Genomic DNA, 21,057 nt, shown 5'->3' on the forward strand with positions numbered 1-21,057 from the left:
TTTCATAAGCTGTTGGTTTTGTGAGTTTCTTGGAAACTGCTGCTCTTCTATCTACAGAGGGTGAGAATTAATAGCTCTGTGGTATAAATTTAGTCATTGATGACTAACCTGAAACTTTGTTATATAAATGTCAATTTTGCCATATTCCGTTAATTGGATCCTTGTTCCAGTGATGTCCTTACCCATTATTCTTAGTTGCTATTTTGATACAGAAGGCAATATGGCATCTGAGTGCTGGCAAAGGCTACTGTAAACAGTTCTATATAAAGCCACAAGATTGTATATAACCATTAACTTTGTTCAAAAGGACAAGTCTGAGAAAAATGTGGGAAAGCTTTTTGACTTTACTGTTGCCAGAAGACTGAACCACATCTCAAGTCCCAAACCCAATTTGGTTCCTTCATAGATGACAAATGCTCCAAATATCACTTACTAACTTTAAAATGCACTGACCTCTACTTTAGTCTGCTCATTTCTGTGACGAACATGCCCTTTCATATTCTAAGCATAGAGGACAGGATAATATTTAATAAAAATGTTTGGTTTTTTTCATTTCCCTTAAAACTTCCATTTTAAAACATCTCTGTTTGCTAGGAATGCCTATTTGCCATGGATAAATATATGCCGTTTTACCCTTGGTTTTCAATTCCACGCAGTACATGATATTTTCTCAGTTTTACGTTTTACTAAGCTCTGTGGAAAGTGTTAGATAACTTGTGTAAACATGGAGTTTCTGGACAATGTAGCATTGTTTTTAAAGTGCCTTCCTTTTTTCTTTAAGTACAAGTTGCTGACTTCCCTCTGCGTTTGTAAATGGAGTGTTAGTGGACATCAGTGTGATCTCTTGTGTCATGACCTAAAAAGAAAATTTAAAAAGCTCTGTGCCCTCCCTTCCAGAGTCTTGGACAATTGCCAGAACTTTGCATTAAAGCCCACAAGCAGTGGTACTAGGACAGTTTTTGCCTTAAAAGATAGGTGGAGTTACATGCGGATCACCGAGCTAGCATCTCTAGCGGGATGGAGACAGATTTGCTCTGACACTATAATGCGCTTTGCAAGCTTCTATTTTAAGAATTCTTTGCACTGTGACTTTTTAAAGACTATATTGGACAAGTATTTTGTTTCTCTTAGGAGTCTTACACTTCAGGAGACTCCAAGTTCATAGCGGCATTGTTAAATTCTGCAAGTCAAAAAGCGCATATACCTAGAGGAGTATTCTTCATGACTGCTTCTAAACATAGCTCTTTTATAGTTATTGTTCTTTTGTACTGTTACCTCTTGGCTAGGTGCAATCCAGTCTGCATGACACCTGAGAAGTGATTTACTGCAGGACTTCCTATTTAATCTCTTTACAAAAATCTTGGAGTGATCTGAAAAATCTGCGGTTTGCATTCATCTTCACGATGAGTGTACCGGGGGCAGTGAAAGTGCAAATGGCATGTCTGTGTGCTGCCTTATGTGATAAGCCTTGGCTTTGACCTCCAGATCTCGCCTTGAATGAGAAGGTAGCTCAGTTTCTGGGCCCTGACAGTTACTCTCCTAGCATTGAAACAAAGATATCATTGGTAATGACTGAGTAGTTGAGTAGCTTCTGTTTTGGGAGGCAGGGAAAGAGTGGTATTACTTTCTAAATATATTGCCATACGTGCATGTTTATAAAATGCAATCTTTCTCAGGCTTTTTTTCTGATATTTTTTTCCCCCTACGCTAAGTATCATCATTCAATTTACTATTTAGAAAGCATTAAACTAGTGTTAGAAGAAGCAGGTCATCAGCCTTTAATAGCTGCTGATAAGATTACAGTTTTCACTTTAAAAAATGGATTATAATAGCAGTCTGCAAGTGTATAATTTCTGACCTATTTTGAATGGCAAGTGGAAACTGCTACCTTGCAAACTTCTTCAGCAAAATGCAATTCATTCTAGCCCTCTAATACTTACGGTGTTCATATGTGAAATTATAATACATTGAGTACAATGCATTTGTACTTAAGTGTGCACCTATACATCTGTCTATTAAAACTGACTTAGGGGTTTTGCATCTATATAGAGATTTTAATATATAAAATTAATTCATAAAAATAAACTAATGACATATATATACACATATATTTTATTTAAACCAGATTAATGTTGTAAAAAATCCCTTGTTCTGAATATATATAGACAAACTAGCATTTTACAGGGAACCTGATAGTTTGGATTTTTGAGTGAAAAAGAGGAACTAATTAATGCTTCATGAAAATCTATAATCTTGTATATATTTTATGGTTGGTTGTGAAGAACTTACTGCTTTCTTGAATAATGCACCAAATTTACCAATTTTATGTTGAAAATATAGTTTTGATGTATTATCAAGTCTTAGTACCACCTTCTTCCTTCTGGACCAAAATTTCAGCACTTTATGGTTAGATTCGTCTCTGTGTGATGCAGCTACTGTTTGATGTTGATACTGTATTTACTGTATATATAAACATATATATGTCAAGGGAACTTGTTTAATAAGTAAGGCATGCATGAAAAATAGTTTAAAAGGAATAACATCAGCAAGCGTGTTTCAAAATAGGAGTCTTTTTACCAAACATATACAGTTCTATAGAGCATGAAATGATAATGATGATGGTACTTTGGTTCTTTATGCATGCTTCAGTTCTCATTAGCCTTGGATAGTCACTATTATAAACAGATTTGATAGTTTGTAAGAGAATCACAATAGGTTGAAGTTCAACACTTGCTGAACACCTTCTTGGTATAGCATTTATTCAATCCTGGAGAGAAAATACTTGTACCAACAGAACAGGAATGCCCCCACAGTATTTCTTGGTTGATTTCCACCCCCATCTCGAGCCTCGTTCATAATTTCTAGTATATTCAGGAACTGATACTGAGGGTGATGCATGTACCAGATGCTGTCCCTGGTGTGTTTGTCTTGGAAGACCTTGTAGTCATGATGTTCTTCACGTTCCAAAGGTCGGTTATTAGCCAAGCCCGGGGACAGATCAGATCATTTCAGTGTTAGTCTTGCGAGGAGTTTGTTCTTTAACTGCTCCTCGCTATCCCATCTTGCCTGCCTTATTTTTGTTTTAAAAGGAATCACAAAGTCCGAGCATCAAATGTTTAGATCCCATAATATTATTTGTAACCCACTTCCATCAAATTTAATCTTTTATTTAAAAAATAAATTTTGGTCTTTGTGACTATGAACAAAATTTTCCCTGTATGAAGCCAGTGAAATCGAATGTGGTGTCATCTGTTGGAGTCTACAGCAGCAGCTAAGAGATGAGATACATTCTGTCTCAATCTCTGTTAAAAGCTTAAATCTTAAACTTCATAATTTTATTTCTGCGTTAGTATCAAATAAAAATACTGTTTGTTGCTCCAAAAAGGAGGCAACAAATCTCTGCCCATGGAAATTGGATGCTGTTGGGTCTGACAAAGCAGATGTATGATGACGGGAAGAAAGAGAAGGAAACAGAGCAGATATAATGGTGGCCTGAAGGCAATGTTTTCCCACTGTCATGCAGAATGTGTTGTCAACAAATAATTCATATTTAATAAAGGCCATATTGTGTTCTAATGATATCCTCCTCTGAAATTAGTGGATGTTCAGCTTTAGAGGCACATTATGCAAGCTTAGATACAAAAGTGAGGAAGAATTGGCTACTGAGTATGATCAGTACACCTCTGCTTACAGTTTATCTTAATGCTTTAAAAATCAGCAGTTCTACTTTCTTTTTCAGAATCACAGTGCAGTTCTGTAAGGGCCCTTCAAATTATTACAGGTACGGGTGGCTATACCTCTTGTAAAGGTATAGCATGTCATTTTCATTGCTATAGAAAATGACACCTCGTGCAGAGAGGTGCTGTTTAGAGAAATAGAATAATAGTTAAGAAATTTAACTTTTTCAGAAATCAACTGCATGTTTACACTACACAGGAAATGTGCATGTGTTTTGTGAGGTTTAAAGTACTCATGACTAATTACAGCTAAAATAGTCTAAAGAATAAAATTAAAAATGAAATTAGTAGGGCCTTATACATATTCAGGAGATAAGGAAAAGATTATAAATTAAGTATTCTGTATTTTTAGTTGGCCTAAATATGAATGTTTTTAAGGTGCATACAAATGGCAGAAGCTGATTGATACAGGTGTCAGGGGAATTAATTCCTCATTTTATATGGTGTTGCAGCACAGGCATAAATAAGTGTTTGCTGTTCCAAGATGTGGCAGGAGATGCTGAAGACTTGCATGGCATCCATGTGCTGGAAAAAAAGAAGGTGGGGGGAGAGGGCAAGGGAGACATTTCATATAGCTGTGTATGTTGAAAGGAATGATCTTACAGGAAGTGTATTTCACAGGTTTCAGAGTCCTAATTACATTGACTTCCCTCTTCAGTCAGCCCCCTTCCTTTTTCCCTTCCCCCTTGTAAGTGCTTTTATCAGCTTCCTGAATTTCTGGGTTTTATTCACTCCTCACTGTCACTTTGATGTCTATGCATCCTTTAGGTGGGTTTTCTTTGTTTGCTTGAATAAGATACTGTATCCTAGGTGTCATCTGTCAGTTCATTTTTACCATAGGCATAGGGTTTAGTCATTGATGGTCACGCAGGATGTGCTTTCTCATTCACTTGTAATTGTTCCTACAGTCTCTTGGTGTTTTTTGTCTGGCAGAGTAGCTTCAGTAGTGTGTATTTCTTTGGTAACGGCTGATTTTATTGCAGTGGCTTTTTGTCCTGCTTAGTATTGTTTTTCTCCTCACAACTTGTGTAATCTCTACCAGACTGGAGAAATCCAGAATAAAGGCTCATACCTTATTTATTAGCCCTGTTTGGCAATCTGAGTTGTCAGTTGCCCTTCCCCTCCGCCCCTGCCCCATCTTCATTTCTCTTGCTTTGTATCTCCTTTCCTTTCATATTTGTCTCTTGTTTAGCGCTCCACTGATGCATTAGTAACATCCCACATCTGCTCCATCCTCTCCCTAGTTTGCTGCATGGGTGTCTCTCTTTTTGTTGTATATGCATTGAGGTGTTGGGCTAAGCAACGGATAGACCTAGTAAGTTTTATACTGCTTTAGTGATAATGATTTATCCTAATAAGAAGCAGGTGTAAAACTGTGAACATCAAATAAGGAAAAAGTCTTAGCTGTTACTTACACTCTTTTTATGAGGATACAGATGATCTGGTTAGTTATGTTAACCAGTGAAACTTGTCTAGCTGTATTTTTATCCCAATAAATTAATCTGTTAATCTCAATTAAATTAATCTATTAATCTAAAGGTATTAAGATCTTAGATCTTGCACACATGAGAAAAGACCTGCTAGATTTTGCACAGTATCTTTAAACCAGCCTAATACAGTACTTGAAAAATTAACGTTGCAGTCATTTAAATCAGTTTGATTTGAACAGCAAACTTTAGAAATCAATTTATCGGTTACTGCAAGCTAAACCAATATGAGCACAGGTTAAAATTACACTGTTATTTCATGCCTGATGCTGCCATTGACGAATTAATGGCTGAACTGAAAAAATATTTTTGAGTGAACACGGTTGCCATTATGGCTTTAGCTGGAGCTGACAATGTGGTGGCTGTTGGTTTTACACCTGATGTCAATTCTATGCCAGCTGCAGAAGGACAGATGATGGCTGATCCTCTTTAAAAAGAAACAAACAAAACCACCAGAAGGGTTTCTTCTTCAGAATTGTTTGGTCTAGAAGAATTATTTTTGTACCCAGCCACCAGTGCTTCCTTGGTGTGGCAGTGCCAATTTGATCTGGTACCATAAAATCAGGTTTATTGTTTGGGTGAGTGATGGTCTACCTTGACTTTGCCAACACTGATGCACTAATTTAGTCCAGTTGTCTTTAAAGAATAAGCATGGTAAAAACTTGAATGTCAGAGTAAAAATTTGAAAACTACTGATGTGTTGTGACCTGGTAGCTTCCCTTCCTATTCATAGCAAATATTTGGTACCATATGAAATACTGAAATGCTGGAAAATTTAAAGCATGAGACATTCCTTGGGATTGAACAACAACAACACAAAGTAAATCTAGCCCCACACTATTCTGTCATAGTTTACAGACTGTAAGGAAAGGAGTTTGGTTTTCTTCACGTCTGCCTGTGTCATATGGGTTGCTCTTCAAGGTTTGTCCTTACATGCTTTCAAAAAACCCAGACATGTCAAAGTTGCAGAAACTGTTCTGAATTAGCAGTAAAATTATGGAAGTGCTTGGACACTATGTGTAAAGATGACCTTTATTCCACCTTCAATATTTGAAGTTGCATGTTTGAACAATTTAGAAGAATTGTGCTAGAAGATGGCACACAGATAAGTCAGCAAGCCAGTGGGAGCAGATCATCTTTCAAGACTTTTTTTTTTTTCCTCCCGATAGATTTATCTTAAATGTTTTTCAAGATCATCAGAAGAATTTTGTTCTTACAATTGAGTCCTTTAAAGACAGCTAGTGTTTTGCAAGTTGGAAGGTTTGTCTGGGCTGCTTTTTTTGTTAAGATCTGTTATTTCTGAGCTATAGACCATTTATTATTCCATAAAAAATAAAATAAATACGCAAGTGGAATGGTTTTGAGTATGTGAAAACTAGACGCATGGAAGAAAGCTTAAAATGTTTAATTAAAAATGTAAAACTCGATCTCCTTTCTTTAGAACTGACATAATGAAAATTGCCTTACCTCTGAATCACAATCTATGTCCTAACTAAACCGTTCTTCTCTTTCACATAAGCCATTTTGTTTTTAAAAATAAAAATGTTCAGTGGAAAAAACACACTGATGTTTTTTTCTGCACTTATAAGATGCCCTGTTTCTTGTTGTATAATGCGTTTCCGTAATAGAAAATGAGGCATTTTAACTGTTAAAATATAGTCATGTATTCTTAAAATATTGCTCTATGTTCAGCCACATTGTTCTGTTTAAAATATAGTACGATTTTTGTTTTGGTTGTCTTCTTTTTATTGTGCCTGTATAATCATTACTGTCCGTTTGGCTGAATTTAAAAGCAACCCATTAAATGAACAACACTTTTGTAAGAGAATATTAGAATGTAGTCTGAAGAGATCTGTCTTACAGTATTATAAAAAGTCTGGAAACGGCATGCCATTGCTAATGTTGCAAATTAGCTTTACTAGTAAATAGCACTGCTACGTGTTCAATTTTTAAAAAGAATGTGGCATCTTTGTTTTGCATTTGAGAATAAATAGGGGTTTTTAAAATAAGCTAGTCTGTCATAACTGATATTCTGTGTGTAATGAATATGCAGGACTGCTCGTATTTTAAAATTCCTGAGCTGGTAATGCATCCTAATAGCTGTCTGTTAGAAAATTAATCCCCTCTCATATTACTTTGTAGAAACTGTTCGGATGCTCCTGGATGCTGGTTTGTTAGAGTGAAGGGTACTTCAGATCTCATTTTGCTAATCATATCAAACAAAAGTGTTTAGTCACCACTGGGATTTCTAAAGATAGTCTGTAGTGTGATTCATTTTGGGACATTAACTGAACAGTGTTGAACTGGACTGGATTTGTAATCTGATGGGTCCTTTTCATTCTTAGAAGTTAAGAAGAAATAAAACCAGCAGTAATAGGATGAATGAATAGCAGGTTTTTGCTTGTATTGGAGAAGTTGTTTTGACAGAAATGAAAGAGGAAATAGACTAAGTTGTCAAGAAAAAAGGAATACTTCAAGTATTCTGTGTGTGCTACTGATATAATGATTGGCTTGTGGTCTTTTTAAAACATTACTGCATATGAAATTTTGACATTGTAAACAAACTAGGCTTCTATGTGAGGAAGAGAGTGATTTTGCTGGCGGTCCTGCAGTTCCTGACTACTTGAACATTTAGAATTTTCCCCTGTTACACTTAGCTTATAATATAAAGAAATTGCAAAAAACCCCAATGCTTTCTCCTATTTATTCCTTTTGTAGTTAATCCCTGATCCTTGCATATTGACTGAGCCCACTCCAAACAGGTAGACATGCATGTTTTAGTATAAGTACCTCGTGCATCTTTGGACACAGAATCTGTTTTTGTTGAAATAAGGGATATATTTGTTGCTTTTTTCAAGTGTGAAATTTGGGCTCTGTTAAAAGCCCCATTTAAGTTTTAGTAACCAGGCCCTAATGTTCTTAAAACTAACAGAAAACCATTGGTGATAACCAAGAAATAGATCTTGCAGTTGATTGCAGTAATGCTCACAGGCTTTGTGCTTTCAGAACTTTAGTTTGATGACTGATTCAAATGAGAGAGAACTGATGATTTGGAATGGTTTCCAGCATGAAATACTTCAAGTTTAATTTGAATTTGCAAAATGGCCTCCTTCACTATTGAATAAAAATGTTTTAAGATTTCTGATAAACACTGAAGTTTCATCATTGTACAGTGTTGTTTGCCACACATTTGTAAAGCACATCTGCTATCAAATGTGGTTTACATAATGCATACTGAATGCCTTACCATGTGGAAGAGATGTGAAAAAATCAAATTCTTTCAACTGGTTGCGTGATTTTTTTTGGTGAAAGGTAGGGTTTTTTTCTTTTCTGTTTCCGATTGAGCAATCATTGTTTATGTTAACCTAAGACTTGTATTAAAGTATGTCTTAAAAAAAAACCCAAACCCTATTCAAGTCTAAAATATGTCACTGTCCATGTAAAGTAAGTCAGATTAGACTGAACCATACTGAGACTATGATTTTGCAGCTCATTCCTTTTGGCTCTGAAGCCTGTAGGACACCTTGGCAGGCTCTACCTCTCCCTCTGGAGAGGGAGCTATAAATTGCATGTTCAGATCCGAAAACTGGTTATTCTGAAAACAATATATGGAGTAAACCACTCGGTTTGTTTTAGTTAGTAGGAAAGAAGACAATAATTTGCTCACCTTCAGTTTTTTGAAGCAAGATTTAGTTAAGCACTGAATGGGATTGTTCTGCTAGCCTGTGTATCTGAAGATGGTTATAGTTTGGGTGAAGAATAGTTTCACCAAAGCATGAGTTCAATGCTTGGTGTTATTCTTAAGGACAAGTAAAAGCTGATACCTGCGAACTGATTTGCCATGTTGTAGAACCCGTATTTTCAACATGTGCACAATGTGTTGTGACTGCAAAACAGTATCTCATAATTTATTTATGTATCTATGCATGCACATAATTTGAGCTAGAAGGCAAATACTTCAGAGTTGTGCAAAGGTTAAGATTAGCACTATTCTGGTAGTAGCAGAAGCCATTTGCCTGTCTTTGAGAGCCTCCCAGTTCCAAAGCAAAGGTGGTTATCTTTTTGGAATGGAAAATAGTAATTAAATTGTTCAATAGATCAATTTGTACTCGGATGATGGGATGTTATTAATCTTATTTGAGACAGTTTTATGGACTTTTGCAAACCTGACTAGAATACTGCAATGCCATCATTTCTATTTTAAATACTTTGGTTTTAGATTTGCTATTGATTAGTTTTTCCATTTGAAAATGAATATTTTTGAGGTGGGACAGAAAAAACAGTAATTGGAGAGTGTATGCATTAAAAACAACTTTTCATGGCAGTAGACTAGTGCTGAGTCATTTGAACTGTTTTCAAGTACAATTTCTGTAATAGTGGGATTCTTCTATAGTGTGTGGCTAGATTTTAAAGCCAGGTTGTCTTCACAAATAAACCTGTATGTACTGAAGATATGTGTGACTTTATAAGGTTTATTTACATTGAAAATACATATTTTGCAGCTTACTAACAGAATTATTGTTCTTACAATACCATAAATGGCAGATTCATAGGGAGGCAGGAAACAAGCATGTGAGCTCAGATGCTTGCCATTTTGTTTATTTTTTTACTTGCTTTCTGCGCTAGGGAGGTTCAGCTTAATGTCATCCTTCCCTTGTCACCTTTTCTTCTCTTTGAGTTGGATAGAAATCCAACTAAAGGAGGAATGGGGGAGTTTGAAGACCCCCTTCCTAACAGAGCCTGTCCTGGTGTAAGCTGAGGAGGGTTTGTGGTACTCGCATCCCACTGATCACGCTGCTAAATCCTGTCTTCTAGAAAGACAGGGGTTTTTGTCACTTAGTGTTCTTGGGACCTTAAATGAAATTGAACTGGGAAACTGGAAAATGGTGGATTGTAGATTTGTTAACCCAGAAGTAGTCAGTTATGGGCTTGGAGGAGAGAATTCCCCCCCTAAAGCTTTTGCTGGTAACATTACCATACTTTGCAAGACATGCACTTGGACATCTGAAGGCAGGAAAATACTGAAGCAAATGTGGAAAAAAAAAAACCTGATGTGCTGTAGAACAGTATATTCGTGATGATTTTGGCTATAGCTAAAACCAATTAAAACAATTCTAAAATTGTTCATGATTACCACATTTGCAGGCATGAAAATTTGTCTGCTCTTAATTTAAAAAATTCAAGAAGTAGGCAGATACACTCAGGTTTCAGTATTTTTTTTATGAGAAACAAAATGGCCAAAAGCATTCTTACTGTTTCTGAACCACAGCAGATGTAGCTCTAAAAAGAGAGTCTGTTATGCTGCTGTGGACCACCTTGCAGAGGAGTCCTCAGCCTGGTGTATTTTTAAGCTTGCAGAAAGTAGAGAAAGGTGAAAATAATCTGAAGAATATACTGTGCCATATAGCTGCGATGTAGGATGTTCTCTTTGTTTTGTTGCAAAAAAGTACAGTTGGACAAGGATTTAAGCTTTTACATATAACTTCGGATGCTCCAGGCTTGTCTGAACCCCTAAATTAGTTACAATGTGAGCCACATTAACTGTTTAAAAACTCAAACCCAAACTGGGTGCAGTCTGTCTGTAGCTCGGGTGTATTCTCATCTGCAATAGCAAGCCGCTGGTCTGCCTTAGAAAGGTCTTGTCCTACTTTACAAGGCTTTAAAAAGTAGGAGAGAGCTGAAGAACACTGTGAAAGTAAAATAAATGTAAATGCAATAACCCTTTGTTTAACTGACCTAAAAGATCCTAATTCTGTCAAGCTCTAATACTCTTTTCACACACTGTGAGGCATATGACTATAAAGTTTGTGATTTATTTTTTTTTTAATCCTAGAAATATTTACATTTTTAGAACCCGAGTCATGCATTTGCTCTTTGGTGGAGCATATTTTTAGTATCTCTTAATTATGATGATTTCCTGGTAGCCAGATAAAGTTTGGAGTTACGTGGAAACCTTTTCCCAAGCTGTGTTTCCTGTCGCGTTGGTCGGAAGCTGCTTCTTCCTCCAGGTGCTGCTTTAGTAACTGGAATCTTGGCATACACAGGCAGTTATTTTCAGTGGTTTATTCTGATATTTATTTAGACTTATCCTGTATTTTTCAAGGATCTCAAGTAAGCAATTTGTTTGTTTAGAGGGAATTTCCAAGGTAAGCCAACTTGTTGAAAATGCTTATTGGGCAACTTATTTCTCTGCACTGGCTTTGCTTTTCCTCTTGACTAGATTATTTCTAGACTAATTAGAGTTTTCATATTCTCATGCAATCTATAAAAACACTAGTTAGAAATTATTACGGAATACACACAGTCATTTTTGGTGACTGCTTTTTTTAAATGAAGAAATATTTTGATAAAAAGTAATTCCGATAATTTTAATTTTAGTAAAATATCTCTTCATGAAAATGCAGACTTTAGAGAGTTGTCAGACAATAAATCTCATTTGGAACAATGCATATTTTTTCCAACAAAGATGATCTTTCTGTCACCGAAGTCCAGTGAAACCCTGACTTCATGTTCTAGTGAATCAGGACTTCAATTTTTTTAATTGTAATTATTTGAATATACTTTTGGAAAAGTGTTTTTCTTTTACTTTGTAAAGAGACTGTTCAATCAGAGTTTAAAAGCAATTAAATTTTGTAGTTTTCACCTCATTTCTTTTCATTCCTATTTGAAAGAAAGACTATGTGTACCTAATTCCCATATCTTATAAATTTTTTTCGAGTTTTGCCAACAGTCTCTCCCCACTTCTCAGCAAAGTGTAGTGCAAGAGCGCTCTGAACTTCATCCCTCATATTATCAAAGTGTATTCTAAGTTCTGTCAAGAATGATTTAAACATTTTTGAGAAAAACTGCATTCTTTGAAGCGCTCCCTGGCGTCTTGTCTTGCTTTGATATTTTTACTTAAAAGGGTATATAATGAGGCAGTTGCAAGTATAAGTTATTAAGTCATAACGCACTTGAAAAGTTACTTGGCTGTCTGTCTTCCGTTGTCTGGTTTTATGTTTTTATCGTTCTGATTTTTGAAGACTTTCAGTTGTTTAGTGAATAGCCAGCTTATTAATAGGTTTTGACAGTCTCACACAATATTCTTGTAGCCAAATTATGATGTTACAGCCTGGATGGATGGGCAACAAGACGGATGAATAACTGGTTGGCTTAGAGGGTAGCAGTTAATGGGTCATACTCTACCTGGAGGCTGGTAACAAGCAGCAGACTGGTTTTTCCCTAGAGGAGGTGACGGAGGGCACTCTCACCGAGTTTGCTGATGACACCAAACCGGGGGGATCAGTCGAGATACAGCGAGGGCAGGGCTGCTCTCCAGGGGGGTCTAGAGGGGCTGGAGGAGTGGGCCGACAGGAACCTTAAGAAGTTCAACAGGTACACATGCAAAGCCCTGGCAGGAGGAGCCCCTGCAGGGAGACGGGCTGGGGACTGACCGACGGACGGACCGACGGACCGGGGAGCAGCAGCTCTGCAGCGAGGCCCTGGGGGTGTGGGGGGGCAGCCAGCTGGGCAGGAGCCAGCAGCACGCCTGGCAGCGGCGGGGGGGCACGTCCTGGGCTGTAGGAATGAGAGCACAACCAGGAGATCAAGGGACGGGATTGTCCTCCCCGACTCGGCATGTCAACCTGCTGTGTCCAGTTTCGGGCCCCCCAGTAGAGGAGGAACATTGAAAAAACCTGGAGCGAGTTCAGTGAATGGCAGCTTGAGACTTTGATATCTTTAGTGAAAGCAAAAATCCCTGAGAAGAATACTTGCATACACATTTTATAGTCTGGTTGAATGAGTCTACAAGAACCGGATGAACTGTAGAGGGGGAAAAAAAGGGCATTTAGTCTAAGCTCCAGTTTTTGTGTTGCTCTATGTCTTTCCCTCTTTACAACAGATACATTTATGGATTCTAGTTCACAGGAGAACTATAAAGCAACGTAATAAATTGAAGTAAACCGATTGTGTAACAGTATGAAAGTACCAAAAAGCCTCCATTTGGACAACTTGACATCTTTCACTTTCCCGTTAGGTCTAGGGGATGTGTTAGCAATCTAAACAACCAGGGTTTTCAGTTGCTCTTTTTTTTTTTTTTTTTTTTTTTTTTTTTGTAGTCATTCTTCTAATTCGTTTTATTTGTAGCCATATGTTATTCAGGAAATCTGTTGTGCATAACTAGAAAATGTTTTAGATTAAAGTATGAAATGGTCACTTTTAGCTTATTGGTTGGATAGAAATTTTAGCTACTGCGTCAGAATTTTAATTTGTAGGAAGTGTCAGTCAGGCATACGCATGATACCAGAAAATGGTGTCCTTTATCCTTGAGGTATATGGTTGTAAGCTACTGTAATTTGTTCCTTTGGAGTTTGGATTCTTCTAGTATCTAGTTCAAACGCTTAAGATACGGGGTGGAGGTTTTCCCAGAAATAGAGTTCATTTGTAAATAAAAATATTTTATAAAGTCAATAAGAAATAATCTGTCTTGCGGTCCTGGCTTTAATAAATTAATCTTGTAATAGGAATACAGTGTCTGGTTAGCACAGCTGCAAGCTGCAGACAGATACCAGAAATGTAAATGAAGGTGTGAAAACATGGAAGTTGTACCAAATAATAATATTGTACTCCTAGTCTTGCCTTGATTTCTAAGTCTTTGGCCTATTTGCATAGCTATATGGTGATTCTCCCCCCCCCCCCCCCCCGAAAAAAAAGGCTAAGGAGGGGAACGCCTATAGGGAAAATGAATGCATTAAGGACTACACTGTGGGCACTGAATTCTCCGTCCCCCATTGACCTTTAAGAGCACAGGGCAGTCCTTTTAATGACTGGAATTAGCTGATACAGCTTTCCAGGTCCCTTTAGCTGATACAGGCAAGATCCATAGGGGCAGAAGCAGATGATGGCTGTAGCTTTTTTCCTGCTGAGGTGTTTGGAGGAGTCGTCCCCTGAAATCTCCTGATAAATCCTCACCTGGCTAGCGGAGGCGAGGGCAGTGTAGCATCTCAGTAGGGGTGCAGGTACCCAGAGGTCACTTCAGGCTGGGGTGACTGGTTCCAGGGTAGAACTGACTTCCATGCTTCAACACCTGCATAGCTGGGTATTGCACAGCGGCCGCGACGAGCAGCTTGCAACAGGTCAAAACGTAGGCAGCTCGTGAGGAGGAGTGCAAGGCCAGGGAGAGCGCGTTGTTCAGCAGTGTTGGAGAAAATGAGGTTTTGTAGTCAGTGGGAGTTTTGTGGATGAGTGCTGCCTCTTTGCCTGGGCTGAGGAGGAGATGGCTGTAAGTTGTGCCGTGCCCGCGAGGGAGGTGAGCTGTGGGTTGGCCATGGGGCTGCTCCTGGGGATGGTGCAGAAGGCTGTACATCAGCACTTGAGTTTCCAATTTTTAAGAAGTGTTTTGCCTCCTTTTAGTTCTGTTCTCTTAAAAGCCATAGCTGGTGTAGAATTGAAGTCACCTTGTATTTGGGTTATCATGGCAAATCCTGTAAGCCTGCATCTAATTGTGAATTAGCATTTTCTCTGTAGTCTGGTTTTCTTTCTGTGCACAGCAGTGTGATTAAGAAATAGGTGCAGTTACTAACTCAAAGGTACAATGTTATGGTGAAAGGAAAAATGCAATAGTATTTTAAGTGTGTCAGGTCTCAGTGATGTCTGTAAGAATTTGTATGTGGACATGAACTGCATATGAGGGTATATGGATGACACTTTTTCTCACAACTGCTTTGGTGCTGGCTCTATTCAGTGTTTTATAAACATGTGAATCTACACTTGGATTATGGAAAACATAATTCAGAATAGCTTTGTAAAAGAAACAATATACCCATTTTTTTGGTTTTTTCAGGTTTGACTGTTAGCTTCATCTAGCCATCCTTAGCATTTCTGACAACAAACAGAAACCCCACATGTAGCAGTTTGGTTTTGCTTAGCCAAGCAACTTTTATTATACCTGGCAGAGCATGAAATCATGCAGCAAGGTTCTTGATGTTAATTCTCTGTAACTGACTTTGGAGAACAAGCCTATGACAACTCTTCAGCTACAGTATTTTGAGTTTCTTTGGAATATGTCAGCACAGCAGGCAGCTGTTACCATTTAGCTTTGGCCAGTGATGATTTCAACAGTTAACAGGACATTTTAGGCAAAATGAAAAAAACAGAGGGTGCAGTACTAAGAAAAAAGTTGTATCAGTCTCATATGTTCTTTGGATACTGCCTCTGTTCTGGGGTTAAAAATATCCTGAAGTACCAATATAGAGTGCAAAACTGTCAGAATATATTATGAGAAAGACAGGAAATTTCTGTTGTCAGTGAGAGCTGCCGGCTTTTATTATTACAATTGAATAGCATTTCTGCATCGTACACAATGTTATTAATAACTGCTCATCATTCAGGACCTGTAGTAAAGGAGTTGCTCCAAGGAACATAGCGTCATTGTACACCACAGTGTAATTGGTAATAAAGATGTGTTGACTTAGAGGAAAATGCTTTCCTTATTATACACTGACGTTTTACTTCTGAAATCTGCTTTAAGAAAAAGATTTCAGCTTATTTACTGATGTCTTAATTGATATTTGGTGTGTCACTCCAGTTTTATTGCTCCTTTTGCAACTATCGCAGCTCAGTTGCTTGTATATGTGATCTCTGACCTTGATGCAGGCAACAGAGTGAATTACTGCTCTCTGATGTTTTTGCCTGGATTAATAAAACATTTGGATAATAATCTCCATAATCGTAAATGCTTTTAATGAATTTCCGTATTGTAAAATATCATTAACATGTCAGTCTTCCAGGGAAAATGTTATGGTGCTCGTCCTAGAAAACCTTATGCTTTTTCAGCATTTATCCGTATGGATGCCATATTCTAGCTGTGTCTGTCTGATGTGTGAAAGCTTGGACATTTTTTACCAAGCAGTATTTGTTGGAGCTTCCCTTAATGGGTAGAACAGCCCAGACCAGCAGCTCTTCTCGCCGCCCCCATCCTTTCCATCAGCAGCTCAGCTAGCAAATTCTTTTTTCTATTGTAAGCAGAGAGCTCATGAGACTGGTTTAGAAAAATGAACAGAGAACTATGAGAGGAAGGGCTTCAGTTTATATATTCCTCCTAAAAAGCATTTTTTTCTAAAGCATATTTTAATTGTGGTCTGGCTAGAGTTAGTACTTCAATAGCTACCACATCTTTTTATTCTAGAAGATGTTATTCTTCACTAAACAGCACGATTTGTTTCTTTGTACATCCTCTGGCCAGTCACTGACTTGTGTAGAGCAGAACGGGAGGGAAAGAGTTCTTCTAATGATATTCAGTCTAATACTTCTTTCACTGTAGGAGGAAAGAGGAACTGCTAGAGACCCAGCACAGATACCTATAAGCAAATTTTGGTTGTCACTGTGTGTCTGTGCAAGCTATACAAGCTGGCCCTTTCTGCTTGGTCTTGTATCAATAACTCATGGCAGTTGGCTTTGCTTTTTTTGGTGTCAGTATCATCACCGTCTTCTAGCACATTCTTTGCTGCTGTATATAGAAAAGACCCTGTATATTGATATTAATGACTGTGTGGTGTTGTCATTGAAAACAGTACTGTTTACCTACCTCCTGTTGACTCAGGCTGCCTTCACAGCTTCTGTGGATACGTACCTGCACTACATGTAGGATATTCTTCAAAGGATTTTTCCAGTCTGTCTGGAGGCTGACAAAACCAGAATCTCACACACATGTGCATGCATGCACATATGTATGTATGTGTATTTATATGTATTTACATATAAGCATACATACATATATATCTATTCACTTGTATTGTGGTGGAAATGTGCTGCAACATTCAAATTAAAAGTATTACTTTTGTGTGTATTAGTACATACGATAGCAGAAGCATCATTATCTGATAGCTTTTTTTGGCCGAATTCTGAAACGCTGGTTATTGATGGGCAGTGCTTTCAGGTGTTGCTGTTAATACAGTTCAAGAAATCTGCATCTTGCCTCAAGATAAATAGTTATGACATCACTTTAATGTGAAGGTTATGCTGCCTAATATAGTATTCTCTCATTTTTAAAATATAGTTGCAAAGCAAAGAAGCCTTCTTTTATAACAGCCTGTGTTAACAGTCTGTCGTAACAGTCTGTCAGTATTGAACTGGTTCACTAGCTTTTAAATTCTGAGAGTCAGGGGATATACATGCAATATTTTATTTGTTTGTTTGTTTTATGCTCAGCTGAGCTAGATGCTGAACATGCACAGAAGGTTTTGGATATGGAGCACACCCAGCAGATGAAGCTAAAGGAACGTCAGAAGTTCTTTGAAGAAGCCTTCCAGCAGGACATGGAGCAATACCTTTCTACAGGATACTTGCAGATAGCAGAGAGGCGAGGCAAGTTTTAAAATACCTTCTGTGTAATCCACAAACTCACAACCTGGAGAACATTGTTGAGGGGTCAGTGTCAGCAGCGGTTTTAATGCTTACAGAGGAAGCATTGCAGTGTCTTAATTCTTCCTCTAAATTATCCCAAACTTTAGGTTCCAGGGGAACTAGACACCTTAGAAAATCAGTCAGACTCTCTGCTCGTTGTATGAGGAAATGCAAAGCACTGAAGTACATCTGAAACAGCACTTTTCTCTGCAGCTGAAGAGTGCATCCATATCTATACAGATATGGATGGAGGTGGCCGCTTCTGTCCACTGGAGTTCCAAAGCCTGCGATCATCCTCTGGCAGGAGGTGCCTCAGAAAAATTTAAAAAGAGCAGATGAAAGCTCAGTGTTGTATTTCAAAACAGTTCCCAGGTGGTAGCTATTTCCACTGCCTATGTAACATACAGAGTATGTGATTAGGACATAGGAGATCAGATTAAGCTCTCTCCTTATTACGAGATGACTCAAGTCTGGCATCTCTTGACTAGTTAAAGCACAAGAATGCCATAGACTGCAGACACTTCTGGGTGGGAGGTATCCATCTGTTGGGCCAAAATGCAGGGATTGTAGGACCAGAAAGCAAGCAAGCGGGAGATTACATTGCTCATGTGGCAGGAAAAAATGTAGAGATTCTGTCCCAGCTCCAAGACCAGTTCTGCTCTCCTTCGTAATATTGGAGCAGAGAATACAATCCAAGATTGCCATTTCTCTGCATGAGTGCTATAAACATTCATCTGCAAGATGCTCTAGATTGGTTGCTAGGACAGGCTTCTGTGAAGTAGGATATGTGAGTCTAAATTCCCCTGGTCTAGGAAGGAATTGAGTTTGGGTCTCCTGCTTTCTGTATATATGTAGTCCACTTAGACTAAAAGTGGGCATTGTCACTGGCTAGTCCTGGATGTACGGCTCTGTTAGAGGGTTAGAGTACTTCACTTTCTGAACTTCAGCGTTGCAGTATAATGCACAACCCACGTATATGAAAGAAACTGTTTTAATGAAAGATTCGATCCTGCATACATGTAAAACTACAGAGCTATAGCGTATCTGGAAAAAAACCCAATCAAATGGTAGGATTTCATCTCAGTTCACATATGAAGGCTTTTAATAGTGTAATTGTTAAATTTAGATAAACCATTAAACCGTTCATTGTAATATTTGATGTTATACATGCAGCAACTGGACTTAAATCTGAGTACCCCTGAACTTACTTGTTCTGTGTTTGTATGTTTTACTGTTCAAGGAAGAAGATGCTCATCCAAGTATTCATCCAAGTATTTAATTCCCTTGCAAATTGTCATTGACATATTGACAATCATAAGTAATTTTCTTGAGTAATTAATTATGTTAAATCCCAATGCTGAGAGAAGATATTGGGCATCAGCCTAGGTTTTACATGCTGCTGTCATTTATTAGACTGATTGATTGAATGAGGAAGAATGGCTGCTCTCTATTAACCTTAATCATTATTTCTGAATTTTCATGTCCCTTTGCATATTGACATTTAGTGATGGTGTGTTTAAATGTGTGTGTTTTTCTCTAAAAAGACTTCTAGTTGAGAGAATTGGAAAGGAGTGTTAACAAAATTGAAAGTTTTAATCTTTGCCCCTGAGGTTCATCCTAGCATATTTCTGACAATGCTATCGCTATAAATACTGTTGCTAAAAATGTTTTGGTTTACAAAACAGTAATGGACATCAGTTTCACAACAAAGACTGCACAGAGTACTCTTGGATTTGGGCTGAGATTGCTGCTGAGCAGCTCCTGTGCTCCTTCCATATCTAGTTTAATTATTACTAATGCATACAATTATAGCAGCTATTGTAGGCTTTATAGGTAATAACATCATGTACCTGATTGTCACTTTGCTCATTGCACTATTTTTACTACAGAACCAATTGGAAGTATGTCTTCCATGGAGGTGAACGTGGACATGCTGGAACAGATGGACCTAATGGACATGTCTGACCAAGAAGCGCTTGATGTCTTTTTAAACTCAGGAGGCGAAGACAATAATATGCTTTCTCCCATGCTGGGTATGATACTAGTAATGACAGCGTGCTTAGAGACAAAGTGATAAATCCCTGGAATTGCTCTAATTTGTAATGGATTATGTTATCTCATAAAACATTACACTTTACATATATTGAGTATTTTTGATTAGTGGTTTTCAAAACATTAACATTTAGTTGCAATACAAGAGAGCTTGCTGCAAAACTACTTGATGTTTCAGGACTGTCTTTTTTTCATCTAGTTACTACAGCTTCATGTTATGCTTATCACTGTATGAATAGGTAATGTGTTACATACTGCTTTTAAGGTGCATTTTTCTCTGTATAAAGTTAATACAGGACATTTTAACAAACATCAACAGAAAGTTTGTGATAGGTTTTTATTTTAAGACTGCTTTCTTAGAATTTCCCCAGAATTTTGGCATTTCGAAGTAAATTTGGACCAGTTGTATAGTGTAAGGTCTTCAGTGAGAGATATTCAGAGACGTGGTTCAACATAGCAGTCCATATATATGAAACATGATGATGTTCTGGAAGCTTCTAAAGAGTGATTTTGATACTGCAGGTCTTTCATGTAGCGTTCTTACTGCTAGTAATGTTAGTTAAATTAGATTAAATTAATCCAAAATTTTGTTTATGTGTTCTGATGAACAAAACCAGATTTACATTTTGGCAAGTTGCAGCATGATGAGGGATCTGCTTAAAGCAGGGAATTAGTAATACTGGATACTTTATCCACCAGGGAAGTGTGCTTTCTTAATTAAAAACTAATTTTAGTACTAAAATGCCTTTTTGCAAAGGAGCCAAAGTAAGTTTTCTTGAGGGAGATGATGAAACTCCTTTAAATGTACTTAGATTTCTTTTGAAAATACAGGTTGAAATATTTTTATAAAAGTACCTGCAGTGAAGAAACAGTGTACTTTAAATCCTATCCTATATTTTGGGATATGTAAAGAAAAATGTTAATAATATCCTGGGGCAATTTTCTTCCTCCCTATGTAAAGGTGATTATTACCTGCTGTGAACATGAAAAGCTTACGCTAAGTAGTCATGGCACAATTGAATACTAAAGGTTTTCGTGTTTTATTGCAAAAACTAAATTCACATGGCTGGTTTTGGATAGGCATCATTCGATTCATGCATTAGTAAAGTTGATCATTGTTTGAGCATGCAAGTAGTTACAGAGTCTAGGACTGTTTTCCCCTTGCTGGGTCTTTGGCAGATGTTGGACCAAGAAACTTCGTGTTTTAACAACAAACAGGATAACTGGATTATCTAAGGAAGTGTAGAAACTACTAGGTGTGGTTGTTTTTTCCTGAATAGATGTAAAACCAATTAGCCTTTGAAAAAAACCATATAATTTATTTTGTGCTGTAATGTAAGTAATACAGTGTGTATATATAGATAGTGTATATGTATTTATTATATATATGCACATAC

At 37.5% G+C, this 21,057-nt stretch overlaps 1 protein-coding gene across 2 annotated transcripts in view; it reads left to right on the forward strand.

Annotated features, from left to right (window-relative positions):
• DTNBP1 (dystrobrevin binding protein 1) overlaps nucleotides 1-21,057 on the forward strand; it is a 71,373-nt gene that overhangs the window by 47,362 nt on the left and 2,954 nt on the right. For both annotated transcript variants that reach the window (XM_030041834.2, XM_030041835.2), the window contains 2 exons: nucleotides 17,414-17,569; nucleotides 19,498-19,641. In XM_030041834.2, coding sequence (XP_029897694.1) covers nucleotides 17,414-17,569; nucleotides 19,498-19,641 — 300 coding nt within the window. The remainder of the gene's footprint in view (nucleotides 1-17,413; nucleotides 17,570-19,497; nucleotides 19,642-21,057) is intronic.

This window comes from Aquila chrysaetos, chromosome 18 (genome assembly GCF_900496995.4).
Source record: "Aquila chrysaetos chrysaetos chromosome 18, bAquChr1.4, whole genome shotgun sequence".
Taxonomy (NCBI): Eukaryota; Metazoa; Chordata; class Aves; order Accipitriformes; family Accipitridae; genus Aquila; species Aquila chrysaetos.